Source organism: Scheffersomyces amazonensis, assembly GCF_036850825.1.
Source record: "Scheffersomyces amazonensis strain UFMG-HMD-26.3 chromosome Unknown RJT21scaffold_6, whole genome shotgun sequence".
NCBI classification, from domain to species: domain Eukaryota; kingdom Fungi; phylum Ascomycota; class Pichiomycetes; order Serinales; family Debaryomycetaceae; genus Scheffersomyces; species Scheffersomyces amazonensis.
Genome location: NW_027042746.1, coordinates 554,038 through 577,534, shown reverse-complemented (window position 1 = coordinate 577,534; position 23,497 = coordinate 554,038). Strand labels below are relative to the sequence as shown.

Here is a 23,497-nt window from a genome sequence, read left to right as displayed (position 1 = left end):
CATACCAGATTTCATTGAAACATTAGAACCATCCCATTATATGTCATCTACCAAATCAATTGAAGATATATTATTACCTTCAAATACCACCAGTGCTCCTACTGTTAATACTATGAATCCTAGTGGAGTAAATTCCAGTGATGATTTTGGTTTAAATATTGATGAATTCTTTTCCTTTTAGAAATCATCGTTGTTGATTGTATATTAGTTTATGGGTTTTTCTTATACATTTGGTTTTTATATTCTTATTTTTTTATTTGGGTCTGTTTTTATTTGTTGCTTGTTTTGTTTTATTCATATTTTAGTGCTATTACCCTCCAACTTTTGACAATTAAATCATTGCTTAATACCGTTTACATTGACATCATTATATTATAAAATTGTCATATATCATTTATCATTTATTCATCAAAATTATAATTAAAATTTAAAAAAAAAGTAGAAAAGCAAAAAAAAATCTCCAAAAAAAACGAAGCTGGTTTTTATAATTCATTATCAACGATCAATTGCATTTTGCTGTCTGAGGTTTATTCTTTGTATCTGTTGCTAATCCAAAAGCTGATTATTTAATATGTTCTAGTTTAAGTTTGTGTGTGATCATTCTAACAACTTGTTGACTATACTCATGGCGCTCCATTAATTTGTTGATGCGACTAGTAGTAATGAGTCCAAGTTTATAAAGATTGGTTATATACTAGTTTCCGACTAGTTACAGTTATATTATTAGTTTATGTAGAGGAGAATAGAAGCAAGAGAAGCTAAAGAAACAGGAGTGTAAAGAAGTCTTGACTGAATTTGTTTTTGGAGATTGTTGTTGATTGTCTGACTGGGATTATTGTAGTACTGTTACTTAATTAATATGTCTTTTATTAGAAATATACACTTACATTAAATGTCTGAAATTCTTTGTAGTAGAAAAATTGTAACATACTCTAACTTTTTGCGCCTTACCTTGTCATTATCTGACAGACAAAATTAACGTGTGTCTGATTTAAATGTTTTAAACAGTACTATCAGGTCGTTTTCGTTAGTTACTGCAATGCCTCCGCAAATAGTATTCTTAAAGCTCTCTCCGACACAGACCATTCCTCTTAAGATATTTATTAACAAATCATTCCCCTCATCATCATCGACTTCCTCATCATCGGCTTCTGCGTCTAAATCATTAGCAATAAATTCAAAGTCCCTAATAACACTCCATAATGCTCCCATAAATTACTTCCATATCCGATTGAGTGATAACTATCTCACGCGAGTACTTGAAGATGTTCAACCCTGTTTGAACTTAATTCTCTTTACGGCTCTGCTCGATAAAATTTACCCCAAGAAATCAGGAACTAATGATACTTTGAGCTTCTCGTCATCATCATCGTTATTTAATGATCCATTACTGGCATTGACCACAGACAATACAGGTTCTGGTAGTCATTCTCATTCCCCATCCAAGTTCAAATTCAAATTATGTGTGAGTCTTAATCTTATAATCAATCTTCGAATACGGTTTAATAAACTATCTACTGCAGATATACTACATTTACAAAATATAGGTATTCTACTGGGATCAAGTCCAAAGTTCAAATTAATGAAAAGAGATCCTCAATATAGTCTACTATTGAAATCACAGCTGTTTAAACTGTCTACACAACATAATAATAAGCAACAAGATACTGATCCTATAATACTAGTGGAGGATGAAGATCAAGATATAGTACCCAGTGATCTGGACAATTTGGATAATGTAGAAGATATAGATCAATCGGATGATATGAAGAAGTCCTTTAGCTACAAGTACACACGGTCTCGAGTGTTTGGCAATCTCTCCAATAGTGTTAAATTATATCTTATAGACTCTTGAATATACGCTTGCTCTGTATTGTATAAGGACAAACAAAAAAAAAAAAGTTCGAGTATCGCCACTAAAAATATGGGTAGTACCAATAAGACTAATCAATCTCGAATTAGAAGTAAAAAAAATAGAACCAAGTATTATTACATAAATGACAGTAATTATCCGGTTTAGATCGAAAGATGGAATGTTTCGAGTCCCTTCTGAAGGAGGAGATGACTTTTTACTTGTGTTAGAGCAATTAATACCCAAATTAAATAATTCAGGTATATCAGTTAATGATATATATGTAAGCGATAAACCAACTGAGAAGGGTCAATTGGCTAATTCGTTGTGCGGAAAATCAGTGAACGAATTAGGGTTAAAGCATGGAGATCTCTTGTTTGTCAGTTATGAGTCAGGAGATGCGACTACAGCTTCTAATAATACGGGGCAAGGTTCAGTAACGGTTAATTCAATGAATCATGTATCAATTAAACCAATCCTGATACCATCTTCAGGTCCATTAACATCCATAAATCAACTCCCAGTTGATGACTATTTGGAAAAGCAAGATGGACTTATTAAAAGACCCTTAACGAGATTTTGTCAGCATGGTGCTAAAGGTATGTGTGAATATTGTTCACCATTACCTCCATGGGATAAAGAATATCATAAGAAAGAGAATATTAAACATACATCATTTCATGCTTATCTTAAAGAGATTAATGAAGTTAAGAATAATAAATTTAATAATAGTTCATATATGGCTCCACTTGATGAACCCAATTATAAGATTGATTTAAATTGTAGTTCAGGATCTCATAAACCATATCCAAGAGGGATATGTTCTAAATGTCAACCGAATGCAATTACTCTTCAACTTCAAAAGTTTAGAATGGTAGATCATGTTGAATTTGCTCATTCATCAATTATGGATAAATTCATTAATGTATGGAGACATACAGGAGTACAAAGATTTGGATATTTATATGGTAGATATGAACCATTTGAAAAAGTTCCATTAGGTATTAAGGCAGTAGTAGAAGCTATTTATGAACCACCTCAATCAGGAGAATTAGATGGAATTACATTATTACCATGGGAAAATGAAGCTCAAGTGGATGAAATAGCTGCCAAGTTAGGATTATATAAAGTGGGAGTAACATTTACTGATTTAACTGATAGTGGATTAAAGGATGGGACAGTATTATGTAAAAGACATAAAGATTCATATTTCTTAAGTAATTTAGAAATTTTAATGGCTGGTAAATTTCAAATTAATCATCCTAATAAAACTAAATGGAGTTCATCAGGACAATTCTCTTCAAAATTTGTTACCTGTGTAATTAGTGGAGGATTAAAGGGACAAATTGAACCTCGATCATATCAAGTATCAATTGAAGCCGAATCATTAATTAAAGCCGATATAATCACAGGTTCAACTCAACCTTCACAAGTTTATGTTAATTCCAATAATGATACAAGATATGTTCCTGATATTAAGTATCTGAAATTAAATGAATATGGACTTGAAGTTAAATCAGATGCAAAACCTACATTTCCAGTAGAATTTTTATTGGTATCATTAACAGATTCATTCCCATTAAATCCTACCCCATTATTTAGTGCTGATAAATCATCATTCACTATTGAAAATAGAGAATTTATGGGAGAATTACAGAATTTACATACAGCTTATAAATATCTTAATCAAGACTTTGATCAAGAATCATTACTTAATTTCCATTTCATTATTTACTTATTTAAATCTAATATACTTGGACATGATGAATTGGAGACATTAATTAAGTATGTGGTCAATAAGGAGTACACTGACTATTTGCAATTGATTGAGAGTCCAGGATGGATGACACTTCTTACGATACTTGAACAGAGTAACTAAATAGTAAATAGTAAATGTTAAATTCTAAATATTAAATAAGGTTTATATAGATTAGTCTACATAAATGATACACTAACAATACACAGAGTAATATACAGAGTAAAAATGCGTACTTTCTTTAATGTAACCTATAATTGATTCTCATAATTAGGAAACAACAATCATATGCCACTCAGTTATTCTTTTACATCCATATTATCTCCACGTTCCTATACTTTTTACCTTTAAGCTTCCAGAAGATTCTAGATATTTGGTGTATACACCCATGCCGCAGTACTAGTGCCTAGCGTCCATCACCAAATTGTTGGCCAGAGCACGAAAATTTTTTTTTTTTCACTTTTATAAGTACAGTACTAAGTAGCAAGGTTAATTTCTTCTTTACCCAATTAATTAATAATTATCAAAAACATGTCTACCCCATTCGGTGTTGATTTAGGTAACTACAACTCTGTCATTGCCTGTGCCAGAAACAGAGGTATTGATATCATTGTTAATGAAGTATCAAATCGTGCTACTCCATCCTTAGTCGGATTTGGACCAAAGAGTAGATTTATTGGAGAAAGTGGTAAAAACCAACAAACTTCAAATATTAAAAATACTGTTGATAATTTAAAAAGAATTCTTGGATTAAATTATGATGATGCTGATTTTGAAATTGAAAAGAAATATTTTACTGTTCCATTAACTAAAGATGAAACTACTGGAGGTATTAATGCTAAAGTTAGATATTTAGGTGAACAAAAGGAATTTAGTGCCACTCAATTAACTGCTATGTATATTAATAAGATTAAAGATATTGCCTTTAAAGAAACTAAAGCTAATCTTGTTGATATTTGTCTTTCTGTTCCAGCTTGGTATACTGAAAAGCAAAGAAGAGCTGCTGCTGATGCTTGTAAAATTGCTGGTTTAAATCCAGTTAGAATTGTTAATGAAGTTACTTCTGCTGCTGTTGGTTATGGTGTATTTAAAGCTGGTGATTTACCAGAAGATGAACCAAAAAAAGTTGCATTTATTGATATTGGTAATTCATCTTATCAAGTTTCAATTGCTGCTGTTAAAAAGGGTGAATTAAAAATTTTAGGTACTGCTTATGATAAACATTTTGGTGGTAGAGATTTTGATCTTGCAATTGCTGAACATTTTGCTAGAGAATTTAAATCTAAATATAAGATTGATGTTCATGAAAATCCAAAGGCTTATTATAGAGTTTTAGTTGCTGCTGAAAGATTAAAGAAAGTTTTATCTGCTAATACTCAAGCTCCATTTAGTATTGAATCTCTTATGAATGATGTTGATGTTTCATCTTCTTTAACTAGAGAAGAATTAGAAGATTATGTTAAACCATTATTAGATAGAGTTCATGTTCCAATTGAAAAGGCTCTTAAAGATGCTGGATTAACTGTTGAAGAAATTGATTCTATTGAAGTTATTGGTGGATGTACAAGAGTTCCATCTTTAAAACAAAAATTAACTGATATTTTTGGTAAATCATTATCTTTTACTTTAAATCAAGATGAAGCAATTGCTAGAGGTAATGCTTTTATTTGTGCTACTCATTCTCCAACTGTTAGAGTTAGACCATTTAAATTTGAAGATTATAATCCTCATACTGTTTCATACTTTTGGGATCAAGAAGATGAAGATGAAGATCATTTAGAAGTTTTCCCAAGAGGTGGATCATTCCCATCAACTAAAATTATTACTTTATTTAGAAAGGGAGATTTTGAAATTGAAGCAAAATATACTAAATTAGATGAAGAATTACCTCAAGGTACTGAACCACTTGTTACCAAATGGCAAATTAAAGGAGTTATTCCATCAGAAGGTGAATCATCTATTGCAACTAAATTAAAATTAAGAAATGATCCATCAGGTTTTTATACTATTGAATCAGCTTATACTGTTGAAGAAAAAATTGTTAAAGAATTAATTGAAAATGAAGAAGGTAAAGAAGGTGAAGATGAAGATGGTGAACCTCAATATAAAGAAGTTAAGAAATTAGTTAAAAAGAATGATTTAGAAATTATTACTTTATCAAGTGCTTTACCAGAATCAATTAGACAAGATTATATTGAAAAGGAAAATTCTATGGTTATGGAAGATAAATTAGTTGCTGATACTGAAGATAGAAAGAATGCCTTAGAAGAATATATTTATGAATTAAGAGGTAAATTAGAAGAACAATATAGTGCATTTGCTTCTGAACAAGAAAAGGAAAAATTATCAGCATTATTATTAAAGACTGAAGATTGGTTATATGATGAAGGTTATGATTCAACTAAGGCTAAATATATTGCTAAATATGAAGAATTAGCTTCAATTGGTAATATTATTAGAGGTCGTTATTTAAGTGATCAAGAAGAAAAGAAACAAGCCATTAGACAAAAGCAAGAAGCTGCTCAAGCTGCTGCTATGGCTGAAAAATTAGCTGCTGCTAGACAAGCTGCTAGTAATTCTACTCCAACTCCTGCTGAAAAGCCAGAAGAAAATGATATTGAAATGGATTAAATTGATTTGATAGATACTGTTCAATATATGCGTATTTAAGAGAGATATCACATATTTAATTGTAGCGTGACAACAGTAGTTGTAGTGAGCATACACTGGGCACTAATATTACGTCACTAAGTCAACTCTCACTAAGTCAACTCTCACTAAGTCAACTCTCAGTACAATTTGTACTTCGCACTCTACTACACTACTCCCAGTAGTACTACTCTAAGCGAACAACGCTAATCTCACAGGCACTCACTAATTATAACACTACACTCGTAACACTCGCAACACTACTCTATACCCTCACACTGTACCTTTACTACGCTCTACACTGTATACAACACACTACACACTACAATGTGCTTTTCTCTCCCTCAGTATCCTCTCACTATTCTTCCCTGTTCTTCCCTCCCTACTCACTCGCAGCGGCCCTTACCGTCTGCCGCACTCGCACCGCACCGTAAAAATTTCCACAACGTTTTAGGGAACTGACTATCATCACTACTACAAACCAACACCATAAGCATACTCATCAACCCTGTGGGGATTCTGCCTATTCATCCACAAGACCTTCTCCCCTACGCATCCCGAAGAACTGTGACCACCACCGAGTTCAGTCCGATTCCAACCCATTCGTCCCCTGAGTACCCTTAAAACATTTGCTAGATCAAAATTCCACAATCTGCCCACTAGAGCAATCATTAGTCACTAAAGTATCACTAAGTATCACTAAAGTATCACTAAGTATTACTAAAGTATCACTAACATTAACATACTGGCATCCCACTAATATATCATTAATATTACCGTCCTTCTGGTACCTTATCTTTTCCCTGTATTATTTCGTTCTTGTATATTTACTCACTATTTATTCATTAGCTTATGCCTAACTCCCACCTTCACAAGTCTAACTTGTCAATAGCCATTAAACAGGCAGAGAATTCAACTTCAAATTCAAATTCAACTTCAAATTCATCTACTCCTCGACCAAATCCTCCTAGTCGGCAGAATTCATCTAGTAATTCAATTGATGGACTGAATTCTATACTCAATTTACTGACTCTGACTCTGACTCCCAATGCAATACCAGTACCTTCTCAACTCCTTCCAAGTTCATTCACTCTGCATGGTACATCTACTGTATCCACTAGTTCTTCAATATCTAAACCATTCAAACCACAACCTTTAACTATTCAAACTAAATTTGATTCTCCTACTAAAGATTTTAACAATAATATTATTCTTAATAAAAATAGTTTTGAAGAAAATGATGATGGCAAATTTGTGACTGCTATTAGAAAATCAGTAGGAGATAATCCAGATCTCGAAGTTTATCATGAAGAAGATGAAGAAGAAGATGGAGATGGAGATGATGAAGATGATGATGAAGAAGAAACAGTTAATCCTGCTGATGAAGAAGATTCAAAGGATTATGTCCCTGGAGGATATCATACATGTTATATTGGAGAAGAGTATAAGAATGGTAAATATACTCTTGTTAGAAAACTTGGTTGGGGACATTTTTCAACTGTTTGGTTAGCAAAAGATAATGATAAAAATTCTCATGTTGCTATGAAAATTGTACGAAGTGCTAAACATTATACTGAAACTGCTATTGATGAAATTAAATTACTTGATAAAGTAACTACATCTGATTTAAATCATCCTGGTCATGAACATGTTATACAATTATTAGATACATTTACTCATAAAGGTCCAAATGGAGTTCATGTAGTAATGGTATTTGAAGTATTAGGAGAAAATTTATTAGGACTTATTAGAAGATATAAACATAGAGGAATCCCCATTGTATTTGTTAAACAAATTGCTAAACAATTATTATCAGCATTAGATTTTTTACATCGAAAATGTGGAGTAATTCATACTGATTTAAAACCAGAAAATGTATTAATTGAAATTGGTGATGTTGAACAAATTGTTAGAATGGTTGAAGAAGAAGAAATTCAAAAACGTTTAGAAAAGAGATTACAAAGAAGACAATCAAAAAAATTAAGTCTGCATTCTTCATCAACTTCTACATCTCAAACTCCTACAGGTTCAATTCAAAATACTCCTCTGAATCCTAAATTAACTGATTTAGTATCTCCTAAATCTTCAATAACTAATTCTCCTTCATTGGGTAGAAATGGTCGTAGATCAAGACGTCAAACATTAATTACTGGTTCTCAACCTCTTCCATCTCCATTAAGATCATTTAATAAATCATTTACAAATGTATATGGATTAGCTAATTCAACTTCCAATACTCCAATTAAAGCTAATTTTATTGCTGGTGAATCTATTTCAGAATATCCTTATCCAACTGATGAAGAAACTGATAATGATAATCATAATCATAATCATAATCATGATAATAATCTTCATGATCATCATGATCATAGTCATGATCGTCATCTTGATCATCCTCCTACATCAATTATTCAAGATACAAGTATGAATAATGATCATACATTAAATAGTTCATTATCATCTATGTCTATTTCTAATAATACTTCGAATGTTGATCCAGTTCAAATTCCTAATGATGATTTAAGATCTCATCATCATCAAGATACAACAACTACTACTAATGATATTATAAATGAAGATGAATTAATTTCAGTAAAGATTGCTGATTTAGGTAATGCATGTTGGGTTAATCATCATTTTACTGATGAAATTCAAACTCGACAATATCGATCTCCTGAAGTTTTATTAGGTTATCATTGGGGTGCATCATCTGATTTATGGTCATTTGCCTGTTTAATATTTGAATTATTAACGGGAGATTATTTATTTGATCCTCGAGATGGTAAATCTTATACAAAAGATGATGATCATATAGCTCAAATTATTGAATTAATTGGTCCAATACCTCGAGCTGTATTAAAGGAAAGTTATTATACTCGAGATTTCTTTAATTCAAGAGGTGAACTTCATCGAATTTCAAAATTAAAACCATGGGGTCTTAAAGATGTTCTTACAGAAAAGTATAAATTTTCTGTATCTGATGCACTTGAAATATCTGATTTCTTAATTCCTATGCTTAATATTCAACCTGAATTAAGAGCTGATGCTGGAGGGATGGTTAATCATCCTTGGCTTAGTGATGCTTTAGGTTTAGAGAATGTTGTATTAGAAAGACCCGTAGGAGGTTCAGGTGAAGATATTCAAGGTTGGTCTAAAGAAGTAACGAATCAACAACCTGGTAAGTATTATTAGGTAGGTAGTTATTACTAAGTTATTACTATGTATTTCAGTATACAATCGTTATAATATATATACCTATCTATATCTTCTCACTCAATAATCGTTCAAATTGTACTTTATCATACTTAATATACTTTGACTTATTCTTAGTAAAATCACTATTACCAAATGTATCATATAATTTAAAATAGGTATTCCCAATTAATTTCTTAATTTCATTACCTAAATAATTTTTAAGTTGAGGATCAGTAATGTTATACTTTTCATAATTACGTAATGCCTCTTCAAATGCTTCATTAAAATTCTTAAACATTTCTTTAACTTGTTCCTTTTCTTTATTATTTAAATGTTTAGATACACTAGCAGTTGAAATAATAGTTGAAGTAGTCGATGGTCGAGGTGAATTAGGTCCTCCACCTCCACCTCCTCCTTGATTAGATCCTGTCATAGTATGAGCTTGACTGGCAGTAATTTGAGTCATATCTCGTATAATAATATATGATGCATGATTCCAATCATCTAAGAAATACTTTAAGAATCGATTCTTTAATTTAGATAATCTCTCAAGACCTTGACTACCTAAACTAGAATGTAAACTAGGAGCATGATTAACTATGGTTTCAACAATATCAAGATATTTAATTAAAGTAAATCCTTGAGCTGATTTCTTTCCATGAGTTAAACTTGCTGAACTTGAGGCGGATGGAGAATTTAATCCAATTTCAATATTAATCATAATGGCATCAATAGTATCGGATAAGAATGAACTTAATAAATATTCTGGACTTGAATCATTATTAAGATTAGGAATTACGGATGTATAAACATTAATGAATTTAAATGGAGGTTTGGTACTTAACCAATCTCCAAGTTTATAGTATGAGATTAATGTTAATAATGAATATTTATATTCGGTAATTCTTCTTATTTTCGAAATTAATTCAACTATAATTCCATCATTCTGAAGATTGGCGGTAGGTAATGATAAACGATGTTCAATTAATTTGAAGTACTCTTGGAAAATCTCATGATATCCCTTAATAAATGTTCCAAGCTTATAATCATATGTTTCTACACCACTAGCTCCAATGACATTAACTAATGAATCCTTTAATCGTAAAAGATTCTCAATCATTTCTAATAATAATGTATCATTATTTAATACCTTCATATTATTCTTAAAATTAAAGAATTGACTCATAGATGGTAATAATGAATTATTAATAAGATCATCTAATGCTTTATCTCCAATAGTAACCAAATGATCATTTGATACTTCAAGATGTTGCGATAATATCGATTCTTGTTTGATTTGTTCAATGAACCGATCCACAAATTTGGCTATACCATTACTTCCCTTTTCATATTGAACATTGGCCGGTCTCTCTTGAGGTTCACTAGCTACTTTAAGTGATCTTAAATTCTCAATGATAATAGAACTTCTGATCCGACAATAATCTCGATAAATATGTGATACATTATCTTCTTGTTGTTGATATAATGCTATAATTCCCTTAATATCCAGCAATTTAGAATTACTATTTAATAGTTCACTAGCTGGTTGATGAATTAAACTCTGATAGAATGTTTGTAATTTTAAATCAGATTGATCAACAGTATTTTCAAAGTTATTAATGATCCCTCGAAATCTTTTAAATTTACCTTTCAAATTCTTAAGTAAACTCTTAGCCCGATTAAGTGTATCCACATATTGATTCAATCCTATTAGTTCAATAGATTGATTTAATATACTCTCATAATTGTTGATAATGCGCGCACTCTCACTTACCTCTTGTAAAATATTCAACCCGCGCTCTACCTGCCGTTTGTTATCACTCAATTTATTCACATCTTCCAATATGGGCTTAATGTTACGTGAGGCATTAACCGACTTATTGGAGATAGTGCCGAGCGATTTCGAAATCGACGCAAACAATTCTTTGGATTTGTTCAAGTTTTGGTTGAGCACCGCCACATCTGCTTCGTCGATGTCGACATTGAACGACATTGTCTCCTGTATATTTCTTGTTGTCTTACTTAGGCAACATTAAACGTTTGAAACTGCGCTTAAAGTGAGAAGTAGGTAAGTTTTGGAGATACTTTAGTGATAATGTGCGGCACACGACAACAATACTAATAGTTAAGCTTTAGCTTTTGATCCACTATGAGTCAAACCCTCTAACAAGAATAAACCTATAAAACTACCTAAGTTTCACTTTAATTAATAGGTAGTTTGGTTGAGAATACGAAACAATGACAGCCGAAGCGTTTAAAGATAGTGAAGAATTGATAGAACAGCTCTGTATTAAACTAGAAGAGTTAAGACATGGCAAGAAATATGAAAAAACGAAAAAGTTCTCTACCACTTTACCTAATGATGAAAGTAAGACAGTAGATAGTTGGAAGTTTGTAGATTGGGCGTATGGAAGGAATGATGTCACTTTACCTATAAATGCTCGAGGATTATTTACCATTGATAATAAGGCTATAGCCGTGAGAGGATATGATAAATTTTTCAATATTGATGAATTAGAAAGAACTAAAAAGCCTACAATTATTAAGAATACTAAAGGGCCATATGAAGTCACCTTGAAAGAAAATGGTTGTATTATTCTTATAGGAGGGTTACCTAATGGAGATTTATTGGTATGTTCCAAGCATTCAGTGGGTGTCAGAAAGGATGTTGATAGAAATCATGCGATGTTTGGCCATTCTTCTGTACTAAACCAGTTAAAAGAAGTCGGTAAGACTGAAAAGGAACTTGGACAATATCTCTATGATCATAACCTTACAGCTGTAGCGGAGTTATGTGATGATGAATTTGAAGAGCATGTTTTACCTTATGGTAGAGATAAAGCTGGATTATATCTTCATGGATTGAATTACAATACAATTAAATTTAAAACTATCCCAATTGATGAAGTGACTGAATTTGCAAATGAATGGGGTTTCAAATCAGTAGAATCTTTTAAATTCGATGATGCATCGACATTCTTTAATTTCTTTGAAGAATGTTCAAAAACTGGAACTTATAACGATAGGGAAGTAGAAGGATTCGTTATTAGATGTAAAGATCTAAATGATGATGATTTCTTCTTTAAGGCCAAATTTGAACAGCCATATTTGTTATATAGACAATTCAGAGAAGTCACAAGAAAGGTATTCATAGAAGATAAACCATTCTATCAAATTCATTTATCAAAGAATAGGTTCATCACTAAACAGTACATAAACTTTGTTCAAGGGCTATTTGAAAATCAACCAGAATTAAAGGATCAATTTGCTAGAAATCTCGGAGTCATTAAGTTAAGACAATTATTCTTAGACAACTTGAATGAAAAACATGGAATTAATTTACTTAATTTAGATAAATTGAGTGAACAAATTACCGTAGCAAATCCAACAGATATTACCAAATATGTTATTGTACCTATAGCAACTATTGGATGTGGGAAAACGACGGTGTTTCAAACATTATTGGAATTATTCCCATCATGGGTTCATTTACAAAACGATAATATTGGGAAGAGTTCAAAAGTTAAAATTGTGGAAAGAACTGTATTCCATTTGAATGAGGATACTACATCTGCTGTTTTATTCGATAGAAACAATAGTGAGTATAGAGAAAGAAGACAAATATTTACAGATTTCGAAACATATACTAAAAGGATGCAAGAAGAACCATTTGTTGTTAAATTCATTGGATTAGATTTCATAGGAAATAAGGATAAATCCTATGTTAAGCAGATAACGTATGATAGAGTCATGAATCGAGGTGATAATCATCAATCAATTAAGAGTTCTTCCAACCGAGAAACTGCCATTAAAGTTCTTGATAATTTCATTCATCGATTCCAAGCAGTAGATGTGACTAAACCTCCTGATAGTCAATTTGATACCATGATTCATTTAAACTTAGAAGCAGAATCTTCATTAGAAAATGTTAACTTAATACTTTCTGAATTGCATAAACTTTATCCTTCATTGATTGAAACTATTCCTCTGCAACAATCAATAGAAGCAGCATTTAAAAAGGCAATTGAATATAAGCCAACATTCACTAAAAAGATGGATCAATTTAGACAAGTGGATTATTATGCATTTAATGTAGAAAGAGAGCCAGTACTTGAAGTTATTGAACTGATATTACAATCAAATGATCAATGGCAAAAATTAAAAGAATTACAAAGAGTACAAGGTGAATTTCATGTTACTTTAGGTCATGTATCAGCCAATAAGGATAAAGAAGCCAAGCCTCTATGGAAAGCATTAACTAAGAGATTCCCCTCTAAACATCAGTATGATGATCATAATGTATTAAACTACTATGGAGATATTAAATTACTAAAGGTAGTCATTAACAAAGATAAGCTCATATGTATATTAGTTGAATTATTAGATGTATTTATGGTTAATCGAGTTGATCCCATAGAAAAAGTAATTCCATCTAACAAATATTTACATATTACTGTGGGAACATTTAATGAAAAGATTTATGCTTATCAATCTAATATAACTTTACGAGATTTATTTAAATCGGGAGATATAGATTATGAACTAAATGATGGAGTATATAGTGCAGACAATGGAGATGTGATGGAAGTTATTAACTTCTCCACGCCACCAGTGTTTAAAAATAATTGGTTACATGCCCATTTTTAGAATTATATAATATAATATAAATGATCGTAATTGATTACTTAATGAGTCAATCATCACCACAATCATTAAAGTGTAGCAATAAGTATTCCAGAATGTTCTAAGCGAGGTGGCGTTACGGTGATAACTTAAGCTTAAAATGTCGCACTAATTAAGGGGTGGGGAAAAGGGTAATAATATGATGGCAAATTGAAATTGAAATTGAAATTGAGATTATAAATAGCCTGTAATATTTCTGAAGTGGCACTGCGAATAAGTGAGTAAGCAATTAGATTAGTATTATTAAGTAATGTATTCAGGCTTTCATCAAAGTGGGCCTACACAAGGCACCTATGTCTATGGTTGTGCTTCTAGTGGAAATGGAGGTAGTGCTAGTTTCTCATTTCAGGGGGTTCCTAGGCACTATGGCCAATTCCATCAGCAATCACATTCTCAACACCAATACTATAATCCATTTGAACAATTTGGTGCTCAGAGATATAGAGGTGCTGGTCCACAATTCAGTTGGGGCCATGCAAGAGAACATGTACATCCACACTCACATGCACATGCACATGCACATCATGAGAGATACCATGGTGAGGGTCGCAGACGTGAGCAGGAAAGACAAAGAGCTGAAAGAGAAGCCAGAGAAGCCAGAGAAGCTAGAGAAGCTAGAGAAGCTAGAGAAGCTAGAGAAGCAGCTAGAGAGTCTAGAGAAGCAGCTAGAAGAGCTAGAGAGAATCAGCAAATATTGGAACGGGAAGTAATACGTAAGATAGAACAACAAAGACGTGAGTTGGAAAGACAACGATACCAAAGACAACGGGACTTGCAAAGACAGGAGTTAGAAAGAAGGAGAGTTGATAGAGAAAAGCAAGCAGAATTTCAAAGGGAATACAGACATGGTCGAAGATCGCTGATTAGAAGCCAATCTAGGTCTGCTCAGTTTAAAGGATTCTTTGAACGAATGGAAGAGATTACCAAAGTTAACGATTTCTTGACTAATCTTCAGACTTATCCAGCTCCAGTTTCTACTAGAATTCTTCGAACAAACGATGAGTTTGTGTATGAAATCCATGATAACAGTAATCAAGATTTCTTATTTGAAGTAAATAATAGAATTTTTAACAGACCAATCTTATCTATCAAATCAAGAGATGGTCACTTTAAGCATACGTTAAACAGACGACTTTGGACAAAGAGAACAGCCGGTGATGGAGAAATTTATTACAGGATAGTTATGCATGTTCCTATAAATGCAAGTGGCGATGAGCAGGAGAATTCCAACGAGGATGAAGAGCCAAATGAAAATGAAGTAGAAAATGAAGCTGAAGAGTTATCGGAGGAAGATGAGACTGAAGATTTTGATTCTGGTGAAGAAACGCCTAGTGAAGATGAAGATGAAGATGAGAAGGACTTAGACGTGGAGGAAGAAGAAGAGTCGAAATCAGAAAAGAGCTCATCTAGAGGATATACTCCATCTCTTGAAGAAGTTCCTGATGATTCTCTTTCTGATTGATTACATACTATATAAACTATAAAAACTATACATACAATATATGAGATTTTAGAAATAACATACTATATAAACTTGTAGCGCTATGCACGTGGTAGTATCCCTCTTACATTCACATACATAAGCTGACATACAACACTTTGCTCCCATAACTTTATCTAATGGTTACTACTTTCCGTACTCGTACTGCAAGTCACATGTTCTGATATCCCCCAAAGTATGGATGCAATTAGCTCATACACATTTTGCAGCGAAAAAGATGAGGTGAAAATGAAAAATTGCGATTTGTAAGGAACCCACCTTCGGAGTTTAATCTACGAGTATTCACTATAGTCTAGTGGAGGTATACTAATTTACAAGTTGTATATAGAGGTGGAAGTATATTAGTTATAGATCATGCCTCCAACCCGTTCATCTTTAGAGTCCGACGGTTCATCCTCGGATGAGCAAGCAGGAGGATTCATAGTTAATGATAAGAACTATAAGAGACGGAGGTCTACGCGTTCCACAAGTGCCAACACATCGTATAAGGAGTCTTCAGATGATGAAGTTAATGTTGAAGACTTTGTGGATGTCAAAGTCCCCGTGAAGCGTCGGAGGACGCGTGCAAGTTCAAGTTCGATTTCAAGTTCGACTTCTTCATCGCGTGCCGCAAGCAAGAAGAGAGCAACTAAGCAAGAATCTGATAGTGAGGATGACGATGATGATGAGTTTGTGTTAAATGTTGTTGAAGAGGATCCAGATGATGAAGACGATGATGATGTTGTTGAATTTATTGATTCTCGATCTGTAGTGAGAGATGGATCTTCTGCTAATTTATCTATTCTGTTAGATGACGATGATCTTGATTTAGGTAATGGTGATGATGATGATGATGATGAGCCACTAGCTAATAAAACCATCGTGAAGAAGAAGAAAGCACCCACCAGAAAGCCAAGAAAGAAGAAGGAACCTAAAGTGAAAGTACCATATTTCACTCGAGTCACTAATAAATTATATGATTTTCATCCTGATCTTAAGGATGTATTCCCAAATTTAGAATCTTCTGAAAAGATCCCTGTAGAACGTGCCATTCAACCACCGGGAATGAATATTAAACTTTTACCTTTCCAACAGGAAGGATTAAATTGGCTTCGGAAACAAGAAGATGGGATATTTGGAGGAGGTATATTGGCCGATGAAATGGGGATGGGTAAAACCATACAAACTATTGCATTATTTATGTCTGATTTAAAGAAACGACCTAATTTGGTGGTTGGACCTACCGTAGCATTAATGCAATGGAAAAATGAAATTGAAAAGCATACTCATGAAGGTAAATTGAAAGTATTATTATTTCATGGAGCAAATAGATCCAGTGATCCTAAAGAATTAAAGAAATATGATATTATATTAACATCATATTCAGTATTAGAATCTGTTTATAGAAAGGAACATTATGGATTTAAAAGAAAAGGTGGACTTATTAAGGAGAAATCTCCCTTACATGCAATTGATTTTTATAGAGTTATTCTTGATGAAGCTCATAATATTAAAGATCGTACTTCAGGTACTGCTAAAGCTGCTAATAATCTTAAAACTAAAAAGAGATGGTGTTTAACTGGTACTCCACTTCAAAATAGAATTGGAGAAATGTATTCATTAATTCGATTTATGAAAATTGCTCCATTTTATGAATATTTTTGTACAAAATGTGATTGTAAAAGTCCTGAATGGAATTTTTCTGATTGGAGAAGTTGTGATCATTGTGGTCATACACCAATGCTTCATACTAATTTTTTTAATCATTTTATGTTAAAGAATATTCAAAAACATGGGATTTCTGGTGATGGATTAATTAGTTTTAATAATATTCGACTTTTATTACAAAATATTATGTTAAGAAGAACTAAAATTGAAAGAGCAGATGATTTAGGTTTACCACCAAGAATTGTTGAAATTAGGCGAGATAAATTTAATGAAGAAGAAAAAGATTTATATGCTTCATTATATAGTGATTCTAAAAGAAAATTTAATGATTATGTTGCTGAAGGAGTTGTTCTTAATAATTATGCTAATATTTTTACATTAATTACTAGAATGAGACAATTAGCTGATCATCCTGATTTAGTATTAAAAAAATCTGGATCTAATGCACTTTCTAATGATATTGAAGGAGTTATAATGTGTCAATTATGTGATGATGAAGCTGAAGAACCAATAGAATCTAAATGTCATCATAGATTTTGTCGAATGTGTATACAAGAATATGTTGAATCATATATGGGAGAAGAAAAAGATTTACAATGTCCTGTATGTCATATTGGATTATCAATTGATTTAGAACAACCAGCACTTGAAGTTGATGAAGAATTATTTACAAAAGCATCTATTGTTAATCGATTAAAATCAGGATCTCATGGTGGAGAATGGAGATCATCAACTAAAATTGAAGCATTAGTTGAAGAATTATATAAATTAAAATCTGATCGTCATACTATTAAATCTATTGTATTTTCACAATTTACTTCAATGTTAGATTTAATTGAATGGAGATTAAAAAGAGCAGGATTTAAAACAGTTAAACTTCAAGGATCTATGTCTCCACAACAACGAGATAATACCATTAAATATTTTATGGAGAATATTGAAGTTGAAGTATTTCTTGTATCATTAAAAGCTGGAGGTGTTGCATTAAATTTATGTGAAGCATCACAAGTATTTTTAATGGATCCATGGTGGAATCCTAGTGTAGAATGGCAATCAATGGATCGTGTTCATAGAATTGGACAAAAGCGACCCATTAGAATTACTCGGTTCTGTATAGAAGATAGTATTGAACTGAAGATTATTGAATTACAAGAAAAGAAGGCTAATATGATTCATGCCACTATCAATCAGGATGATGCTGCTGTTAGTCGATTAACTCCAGACGATTTACAATTTTTGTTTATGAATTAGGATGTTTATTTTTTTATTTGTTAGTTATTTATTTCTTATTTATTATTTCTTATTTATTATTTCTTATTTGCTGTTTGCTTTGTTGATTATTGTCAGGTACTATATATCTTTATAGGTTTATTATGGACTACGTTATATGTTCTCAATGGCTGCAACTTTTGAGTGCGCACACGTACTGGCGCATTCACGTGTAATTCTCTTATCGGTCAGACAATTTATCATTTTATCATTTTCCGCCAGTCTGACTCATGACAAAAATCTCCACGGCATATTTTCGCGACACAAAATAACCCAATGAGTCGCTGGGGAAGTTGAAAAATTTCACAAATACCAGACACTTTTCAAATTATTCATATAATTCAAATTCTTCAAATTATTCAGTCCCTCTTTCTTCATAAATTCCACCATTACGAACATGTCTGACTTTTGGATAAACTATTTGGACAATCCCACATTGTCAGTATTACCTCATGATTTTTTAAAGCCTGCTAATAATCAATCAGTCGAGGCAACTCATCGTTTTGAATTGAGTCATGCTATTGATTTTCAAGTTGGATTAACTATATTGGCTGCATTAATATATAGATTAACTGGTGATGAAGATATTGTTATAGCTACTGATAAAGACGCTTCAACTCCTGCCTTTATTATTAGATTAGCCTTATCTCCAGAAGTTAATTATACAGACCTTTTAAATCGAGTAAATGATGAATTTAATACTAATTCATCTCATATTGATTATACTACACTTTCACAAGTATCTGAAAGAATTAGAAAGGTTAAGAAATTGGAGGAGAATCCGGCTTTGTTCAGATTATCTTATCAACATGCTAATTCAAACCAACAATTATCTACTACTGTAGAAGGTTCAGTTCGTGATTTAGCTATCTTTACTGATGGGAAACAATTCTTTATTTATTATAATGCTTTATTATATACTCATGAAAGAATTGTAGTATTGGGAGAACAGTTCACTCAATTTGTTGAAGCAATTACTAAGGATTCAACTAGTAATATTAATATTACTAAAGTTAATTTAATTACTTCATCTCAAATAGGTCATTTACCAGATCCTACTTTAGATTTAGATTGGTCAGGATATAGAGGCGCAATTCAAGATATATTCACTAAGAATGCTCTTGCTCATCCCGAAAGACCATGTGTAATTGAAACTAAATCATTTTTAGATCCATCAACGAGGACTCGTACTTTTACTTATAAACAAATTAATCAAGCTTCTAATATTGTTGGGAATTATTTAAAGGAAACCGGAATTAAAAAGGGAGATATTGTTATGATTTATGCTTATAGAGGTGTAGATTTAATGATTGCGGTTATGGGAGTTTTAAAAGCAGGAGCAACATTTTCAGTAATTGATCCTGCTTATCCACCAGCAAGACAAAACATATATCTTTCCGTGGCTAAACCAGCAGGTTTAATTGGGTTAGAAAAAGCTGGTACTTTAGATCAATTGGTGGTTGATTATATTAATCAAGAATTAAATGTTATTACCACCATTCCTCAATTAAAAGTAAATGATGATGGTTCATTGGTTGGTGGAACTTTACCAGGACAATCTACTGATGTTTTAGATAATTATAAATCATTTGCTGATAAATCTACAGGAGTCATTGTTGGACCTGATTCAAATCCTACATTATCATTTACTTCTGGTTCAGAGGGGATTCCAAAGGGAGTATTAGGACGTCATTATTCTTTAGCTTATTATTTCCCCTGGATGTCTCAAAGATTTGGATTATCCAATAATGATAAGTTTACTATGCTTTCAGGTATTGCTCATGATCCAATTCAAAGAGATATGTTTACTCCATTATTTTTAGGGGCACAATTATTAGTTCCAACGGCTGATGATATTGGAACTCCAGGGAAATTAGCTGATTGGATGGCAGAATATGGAGCTACAGTAACTCATTTAACTCCGGCTATGGGACAATTATTAAGTGCCCAAGCTTCAACTCCAATTCCAACTTTACATCATGCCTTTTTTGTAGGAGATATATTAACTAAAAGAGATTGTTTAAGATTACAAACATTAGCTGAAAATGTATTTATTGTTAATATGTATGGTACTACCGAAACTCAAAGATCAGTATCATATTTTGAAATCAAGAGTCGTAAATCAGATCCAACTTATTTAAAGAATTTAAAGGATGTCATGCCAGCTGGTACAGGTATGTATAATGTTCAATTATTAGTAGTTAATAGAAATGATCGTTCCCAAACTTGTGGAGTTGGAGAAGTTGGAGAAATTTATGTAAGAGCGGCAGGATTGGCTGAAGGTTATCGAGGATTACCTGAATTAAATCAAGAAAAATTCGTTACTAATTGGTATGTAGATGCTCAACAATGGATTCAACAAGATGAACTTAAATCAAATAATGAATCTTGGAGATCAGCTGGTTGGTTAGGTCCAAGAGATAGATTATATAGAACAGGAGATTTAGGTAGATATTTACCGGATGGAAATGTTGAATGTTGTGGTAGAGCTGATGATCAAGTTAAAATTAGAGGGTTTAGAATTGAATTAGGAGAAATTGATACTCATTTATCTCAACATCCATTGGTTCGTGAAAATGTTACTTTAGTTAGAAGAGATAAGAATGAAGAGCCAACTTTAATTTCTTATATTGTTCCTAAAGAATCTCCTGAATTATCTGATTTTAAATCAGAACTGACTGATGATCAATTAGTTGATGATCCTATTGTAGAAGGGTTAGTTGCTTATCGAGAATTAATTAAAGATATTAAGAATCATTTACGAAAGAGATTGGCTTCCTATGCAGTGCCAACCATTATTGTTCCATTAGTTAAATTACCATTAAATCCTAATGGGAAAGTTGATAAACCTAAATTACCTTTCCCTGATACTGCTCAATTAGAAGCAGTAGCTTTATTAACTACTAAGAATAAAGTAGGAGGTTTAGAAGCCATTGAACAAGAAAAATTATCAACTCTTGAATCAGAAATTATTGATTTATGGTTACAAGTATTACCTAATAGACCAGCATCTATTTCAAAGGATGATTCATTCTTTGATTTAGGTGGACATTCTATTTTAGGTACGAGAATGATCTTTGAACTTCGTAAGAAATTAAATGTAGAAGTACCCCTTGGAGTTATCTTTAAGAATCCTACTGTTGAAGCATTTGCTAAAGAAATTGAAAAGATTATTAAAGGTGAAGAAGTTCAATTGGCAGGTACGGATGAAATTGGAAATGAATCAGAAATTAATGAAGTTGAAGTTATTGATTATGCTAAGGATGCTCAAGATTTAAGTAATACAGCTTTATTAAAATCTTATCCATCATTAATTAAATTAGATACTTCAAAAACTATTAATGTTTTCCTTACTGGAGCCACTGGATTCTTAGGTAGTTTTATTCTTCATGATATTTTAACTGCTAGACCTAATTTAAAATTTAAAGTATTTGCTCATGTTAGAGCTCATACTACTGATGCTGGTTTAAATAGATTACGTCAAACTGGTAAAACTTATGGAATTTGGAATGAAGATTGGATTTCAAATATTGAAGTTGTTCTTGGTGATCTTTCTAAACCTCAATTTGGTTTAAGTGGTAATGAATGGTCTTCATTAGCATCTACTATAGATGTTGTAATTCATAATGGAGCCTTTGTTCATTGGGTATATCCATATTCTCAATTAAGAGATGCTAATGTAATTGGTACAATTAATGTATTAAATTTATGTGGTGAAGGTAAATCTAAATATTTTTCATTTGTATCTTCAACTTCAGCTTTAGATACTGATTATTTTGTTCATCTTTCTGATGAAATCTTAGCTAAAGGTGGTGGAGGTTTATCTGAATCTGATGATTTATCTGGTTCTGCTAAAGGTTTAGGTAATGGTTATGGACAATCTAAATGGTCTGCTGAATATATTATTAGACAAGCTGGTAAGAGAGGTTTAAAAGGTTGTATTACTAGACCTGGTTATGTTACTGGTTATAGTAAGACTGGAGCTTCAAATACTGATGATTTCTTATTAAGAATGTTAAAAGGTAGTGCTGAATTAGGTTTATATCCTGATATTACAAATAATGTTAATATGGTACCTGTTGAACATGTAGCTCGAGTTGTTGTTGCTACTGCTTTCCATCCACCACAAGAAGATGAAGTTGCCGTAGCTCATGTGACTGGTCATCCAAGAATTAAATTTAATGAATTCTTAGGAACTTTACAAGATTATGGTTATAAAGTTGGTAAAGCTGATTATCCAACTTGGAGACAATCATTAGAGAAATTTGTTATTGAAGAGAGTCAAGAATCAGCATTATTCCCATTATTACATTTTGTATTGGATAATTTACCTCAAAATACTAAAGCTCCAGAATTAGATGATTCAAATGCTTCTAAATCCTTAAAATTAGATTCTCAATGGACTGGTAAAGATTATAGTTCAGGTAAAGGAGTAGATACAACATTAATGGGGACTTATATCAGTTATTTGATTAAAACCAAATTCTTACCATTACCAACCTTAGCAGCTAAGATTGAATTACCATCAGTTGAAGTTAGTGAAGAATCCTTAGCATTAATTGAAGGAGGTGCAGGAGCTCGTACATCTGCTGCCAAGTAAATCTTGAATACTTTTAAATACTTTTAAATACTTTTAAATACTTTTTACATAGTTTACTTTTACATTCTTTTAAATACGTTTAAATATTTCTAATCAATTTGTTAATAGTCACCTGTTGGTATATATACATACTTAAGCGCCGAGTTCATGGACATATAAAAGGACTAGTTACTGGTTAATTCGAGTAGTCGTATAGTAGTTTCGCAGCCAAGCGCTCGTGTCCCAAAGCGGACATTGCTGTGCAGGTACAGTACAGTACAGCCCAGTGCGGAAATATCCATCACCACTCAGTCATAGCACACTTATAGTGAACAGTGAACTATTAGTAGTAAAACATTAGGGAGG

The 23,497-nt window shown here is 32.1% G+C and overlaps 8 protein-coding genes across 8 annotated transcripts; 7 read left to right on the top strand and 1 right to left on the bottom strand. All coding sequences in view use genetic code 12, as the record gives it.

Annotated features, from left to right (window-relative positions):
* Positions 1 to 1,039: 1,039 nt before the first annotated feature.
* NPL4 (Npl4p) lies at positions 1,040 to 3,731 on the top strand (the record flags this gene model as incomplete). Its single annotated transcript, XM_064885123.1, has 2 exons — positions 1,040 to 1,773; positions 2,021 to 3,731. The coding sequence occupies 2 exons, from the start codon at positions 1,040 to 1,042 to the stop codon at positions 3,729 to 3,731; spliced, it is 2,445 nt and encodes an 814-aa protein (XP_064736790.1).
* A 344-nt stretch (positions 3,732 to 4,075) lies between these two features.
* On the top strand, positions 4,076 to 6,284 carry MSI3 (adenyl-nucleotide exchange factor). The gene has a single exon (XM_064882359.1). It carries the CDS (start codon positions 4,140 to 4,142, stop codon positions 6,237 to 6,239), a length of 2,100 nt encoding a protein of 699 aa, XP_064736789.1. The 5' UTR covers positions 4,076 to 4,139; the 3' UTR covers positions 6,240 to 6,284.
* Positions 6,285 to 7,109: 825 nt separating this feature from the next.
* On the top strand, positions 7,110 to 9,449 carry RJT21DRAFT_87689 (serine/threonine protein kinase; the record flags this gene model as incomplete). The annotated part of the gene is made up of 3 exons (XM_064885534.1): positions 7,110 to 7,482; positions 7,591 to 8,520; positions 8,674 to 9,449. The coding sequence occupies 3 exons, from the start codon at positions 7,110 to 7,112 to the stop codon at positions 9,447 to 9,449; spliced, it is 2,079 nt and encodes a 692-aa protein (XP_064736788.1).
* A 33-nt stretch (positions 9,450 to 9,482) lies between these two features.
* On the bottom strand, positions 9,483 to 11,567 carry EXO70 (GTP-Rho binding exocyst subunit). The gene has a single exon (XM_064884863.1). The coding sequence runs from the start codon at positions 11,443 to 11,445 to the stop codon at positions 9,517 to 9,519; it is 1,929 nt and encodes a 642-aa protein (XP_064736787.1). The 5' UTR covers positions 11,446 to 11,567; the 3' UTR covers positions 9,483 to 9,516.
* LIG1 (tRNA ligase) lies at positions 11,557 to 14,164 on the top strand. Its single transcript, XM_064882358.1, has one exon. The coding sequence runs from the start codon at positions 11,691 to 11,693 to the stop codon at positions 14,097 to 14,099; it is 2,409 nt and encodes an 802-aa protein (XP_064736786.1). The 5' UTR covers positions 11,557 to 11,690; the 3' UTR covers positions 14,100 to 14,164.
* A 78-nt stretch (positions 14,165 to 14,242) lies between these two features.
* RJT21DRAFT_50695 (uncharacterized protein) lies at positions 14,243 to 15,674 on the top strand. The gene has a single exon (XM_064884862.1). The coding sequence runs from the start codon at positions 14,386 to 14,388 to the stop codon at positions 15,595 to 15,597; it is 1,212 nt and encodes a 403-aa protein (XP_064736785.1). The 5' UTR covers positions 14,243 to 14,385; the 3' UTR covers positions 15,598 to 15,674.
* Positions 15,675 to 15,813: 139 nt separating this feature from the next.
* On the top strand, positions 15,814 to 18,865 carry RAD16 (DNA repair protein; the record flags this gene model as incomplete). The annotated part of the gene is made up of 3 exons (XM_064883393.1): positions 15,814 to 15,858; positions 16,018 to 18,259; positions 18,401 to 18,865. The coding sequence occupies 3 exons, from the start codon at positions 15,814 to 15,816 to the stop codon at positions 18,532 to 18,534; spliced, it is 2,421 nt and encodes an 806-aa protein (XP_064736784.1). The 3' UTR covers positions 18,535 to 18,865.
* A 30-nt stretch (positions 18,866 to 18,895) lies between these two features.
* On the top strand, positions 18,896 to 23,192 carry LYS2 (L-aminoadipate-semialdehyde dehydrogenase). Its single transcript, XM_064882357.1, has one exon. It carries the CDS (start codon positions 18,950 to 18,952, stop codon positions 23,150 to 23,152), a length of 4,203 nt encoding a protein of 1,400 aa, XP_064736783.1. The 5' UTR covers positions 18,896 to 18,949; the 3' UTR covers positions 23,153 to 23,192.
* Positions 23,193 to 23,497: the final 305 nt, after the last annotated feature.